Below are 4260 nucleotides of genomic sequence, written 5' to 3'. Positions count from 1 at the left end.
GCCATGTGAGTGTATGAGAGAGAGACAGAGAGAGACAGACAGAAAGAGAGAGAGAGAGAGGGAGACAGAGAGCATGAGACAGATAGGGGACGAGAGAGAGAGAAACAGATAGGGGACGAGAGAGAGAGAAACAGATAGGGGAAGAGCGAGAGAGAGAGAGAGAGAGAGAGAGAGAGAGAGAGAGAGAGAAACAGATAGGGGACGAGAGAGAGATAGAGAGAGAGAAACCGATAGGGGAAGAGAGAGAGAGAGAGAAACAGATAGGGGAAGAGAGAGCGAAAGAAACAGATAGGGGAAGAGAGAGAGAGAGAAACAGATAGGGGAAGAGAGAGAGAGAGAAACAGATAGGGGAAGAGAGAGAGATAGAGGGATAGAAACAGGTAGGGGAAGAGAGAGAGAGACATAGATAAACAGATAGGGAAAGAGAGAGAGAGAGAGAGACAGATAGAGAGAGACAGACAGATACAGAGAGTGAGACAGAGATAAACAGATAAGGGAAGAGAGAGAGATAGGCAGAGAGAGACAAAGGGAGAGAGAATGCATTATGCAGTAAGCAGACAGTGTAATCACCATTGTGTCTGCTTGATTGATATTCATATCAAAATTATTAATCACAGTTATAATGTTATATGTGCGTCTGAGTTCGTGTGTGTGTAATCTTCTCTCTGTGTGTGTGTGTGTGTGTGTGTGTGTGTGTGTGTGTGTGTGTGTGTGTGTGTGTGTGTGTGTGTGTGTGATCTTCTGTGTGTGTGTGTTTGTTTGTGTTTTTGTGATCATCTGTGTGTGTGTGTGTGTGTGTGTGTGTGTGTGTGTATGTGTGTGTGATCTTCTGTGTGTGTGTGTTTGTTTGTGTGTGTGTGATCATCTGTGTGTGTGTGTGTGTGTGTGTGTGTGTGTGTGTGTGTGTGTGTGTGTGTGTGTGTGTGTGTGTGTGTGTGTGTGTGTGTGTGTGTGTGTGTGCGGATGTGTGTGGTCCTGCTCTACAATATTAATGTCAACACATTTAGACTTCTGCTTCATTAAGTTGGGTGAACAGTTCTGTACTTTTATTAAAACAGGTTATTCATTATTTCATTTTCCCACAAGTGTGAATAAAATGGCATTGTGAAATCATAATCCTCTAATGTCCTGACAAGAATTTTGTTCATCATCATCATTATGTTACAAATACAAAAACAAAATGGCTGCCTTCCCTTTCCCTATGACAAGGAAGACATAAAAGAAATTAAACATACTCAAGTAAAAGACTGTAGCACCATAGTTGAGTATCACACAAATATACATTAGAACACAACAGAAAACTGTTCATATAAAAACACACACATCAACAACACAGAATTGGGACAACATGAGGTTTGAATACAGCATCTAATTAACGTTAGTTACACGTTGTGGAAATGTTTCCCAGATATAGAGGTGCTTCTTTGGCTTCAGGATGAATGAGTGAATATAGGAAGGAGTGAGTGTAGGAATGATGGATGAATAAATGAGTGAGCAACTGAGTGAATGGACAATGTACTGTGTGGATGAATTCATGAATGTAGGTATGAATGAATGGATGAATGTATGGATGAATGAATGTAGGTATGGATGAATGGATGTAGGTATGGATGAATGGATGAATGAATGTAGGTATGGATGAAGGATTGTAGGTATGGATGAATAGATGAATGGATGAATGAATGTACGGATAATTGAATGTAGGTATGGATGAATGGATGCATGAGTGTTTGTAAGTATGAATGGATGAATGCCTATAAGTATGAATGGGTGAGTGGCTAAGTATGAATGGATGAATGGATTAATTAATGAATGCGTGTCTGTAAGAATGAATGAATGAATGAATGGGTGAATGAGTGTCTGTTAGTATGAATGGATGAATTCATGAATGAGTGTCTGTTAAGTATGAATGGATGAATGGATGAGTGTCTGTTAGTATGAATGGATGAGTCCTGGTGTAAAGCTATATAAATATACAGTTTTTGATAAGAGAGTATGAATGGATGAGTCCTGGTGTAAAGCTATATAAATATCTCTCTGGTGGCATCAGCCAGTCTCCTGGTTTTCCCTGTGTAAATGTCCGCGGATCTCAACCCCTTTACCAGGCTGTTAGTATGAATGGATGAATGGATGAGTGTCTAAGTATGAATGGATGAATGGATGAATTAATGAGTGTCTGTTAGTATGAATGGATGAATTAATGAGTGTCTGTTAGTATGAATGGATGAATGGATGAGTGTCTAAGTATGAATGGATGAATGGATGAGTGTCTAAGTATGAATCGATGAGTCAATGAATTAATGAATGAATGAGTGTCTGTTAGTAGGAATGGATGAATGAATGAATGAATGTGTGTCTGTATGAATGAATGAATGAATGAATTAATGAATGAATTAATTAATTAATGCGTGTCTGTTAGTATGAATGGATGAGTCCTGGTGTAAAGCTATATAAATATCTCTCTAGTGGCATCAATAAGTCTCCTGGTTTTCCCTGTGTAAATGTCCGTGGATCTCAACCCCTTTACCAGGCTGTTAGTATGAATGGATGAATGGATGAGTGTCTAAGTATGAATGGATGAGTCCTGGTGTAAAGCTATATAAATATCTCTCTGGTGGCATCAGCCAGTCTCCTGGTTTTCCCTGTGTACATGTCCGTGGATCTCAACCCTGTTACCAGGTATGTTAGTCCTGTTACCGGCCGTCTCATCCCGGTTACCGGCTGTGGAGGGCTGCCATTAACCGTTGAAGCAGACGGGACCTAGCTGGAAGCCAAACTTCTGGTTGTTGTGTCCGAAGTCGGAGACAGAGACGTCGATGAGGGGGAGAGAGTCTGACTGAGGGGCATCAAACTCTAACACTGTCCTCTCCTGACCTGAACCAGACTACAGGGAGAGATGGAGGAAAACATTTCATCAACAGATATTACACTTGTACTTCTGTGTGTGTGCGTAGTGTGTGTTTGTGCGTGTGTGTAGTGTGTGTGTGTAGCGTGTGTGTGGTGTGTGTGTGTGTGTGTGTTTGTGTGTAGTGTGTGTGTCCGTTCCTGACCTGAAGGAGACTACACAGCGGAGAGATGTCGATAAACACTTAGGCGGCCCAAAGATTTGTAAAATAATTGTTGTATTTTTTAAAATATAATTATTTCATATTTTCAATAATATTACAATGATATTCTTTGATTATATTCTTATTTTCAATGATATTCTGATTTAAAATCAGAGGAGGATTTGTCTTTGGTGATCTCCAGGGAGATAAATCTAGCTAGATAGCTCACCATTGGCTATGCCCTCAGAAGCTCCATACAAGGCATCTGCCATTCAATTGTATTAGAGCAGAATTTGTTTAATAAAACGTATGGAAACTTCCGCCTTCTCAAAGGTCAACAGGTCACTGCTCAAGATGCACAGACATACAACAGCAATACATCTCAAAATGACAAACAGATTTTTTTGGATTTAGAATTAGTATTTTTGGAATTCTTCCCACAGACACAGAAATGGTAACTGTTAGGAATGGTGTTAGGACAGGTTGTGTCAACAGTGTTTTGGTGATAGTGATGGCGTTAGGACAGGTTGTGTAAACAGTGTTTTGGTGATAGTGATGGCGTTAGGACAGGTTGTGTCAACAGTGTTTTGGTGATAGTGATGGCGTTAGGACAGGTTGTGTCAACAGTGTTTTGGTGATATAGTGATGGTGTTAGGACAGGTTGTGTCAACAGTGTTTGGTGATATAGTGATGGCGTTAGGACAGGTTAGGTCAACAGTGTTTTGGTGATAGTGTGATGGTGTTAGGACAGGTTGTGTCAACAGTGTTTTGGTGATAGTGATGGTGTTAGGACAGGTTGTGTCAACAGTGTTTTGGTAATATAGTGATGGCGTTAGGACAGGTTGTGTCAACAGTGTTTTGGTGATAGTGATGGTGTAAGGACAGGTTGTGTCAACAGTGTTTTGGTGATAGTGATGGTGTAAGGACAGGTTGTGTCAACAGTGTTTTGGTGATAGTGTGATAGTGATGGTATAAGGACAGGTTGTGTCAACAGTGTTTTGGTGATATTGTGATGGCGTTAGGACAGGTTGTGTCAACAGTGTTTTGGTGATAGTGATGGTGTTAGGACAGGTTGTGTCAACAGTGTTTTGGTGATAGTGATGGCGTTAGGACAGGTTGTGTCAACAGTGTTTTGGTGATATTGTGATGGCGTTAGGACAGGTTGTGTCAACAGTGTTTTGGTGATATTGTGATGGCGTTAGGACAGGTTGTG

At 40.7% G+C, this 4260-nt stretch overlaps 1 protein-coding gene across 1 annotated transcript in view; it reads right to left on the bottom strand.

The window, feature by feature from the left end:
* Positions 1-2322: 2322 nt before the first annotated feature.
* LOC106593482 (collagen alpha-1(XI) chain) overlaps positions 2323-4260 on the bottom strand; it is an 86754-nt gene continuing 84816 nt past the window's right edge. The window contains exon 63 of the mRNA XM_045710330.1: positions 2323-2884. Coding sequence (XP_045566286.1) covers positions 2738-2884 — 147 coding nt within the window. The 3' untranslated portion in view covers positions 2323-2737. The remainder of the gene's footprint in view (positions 2885-4260) is intronic.

Source organism: Salmo salar, chromosome ssa02 (assembly GCF_905237065.1).
Source record: "Salmo salar chromosome ssa02, Ssal_v3.1, whole genome shotgun sequence".
Taxonomy (NCBI): Eukaryota; Metazoa; Chordata; class Actinopteri; order Salmoniformes; family Salmonidae; genus Salmo; species Salmo salar.
The sequence above is the reverse complement of the archived record's forward strand: the minus strand, read 5'-3'. Positions and strand labels throughout refer to the sequence as shown.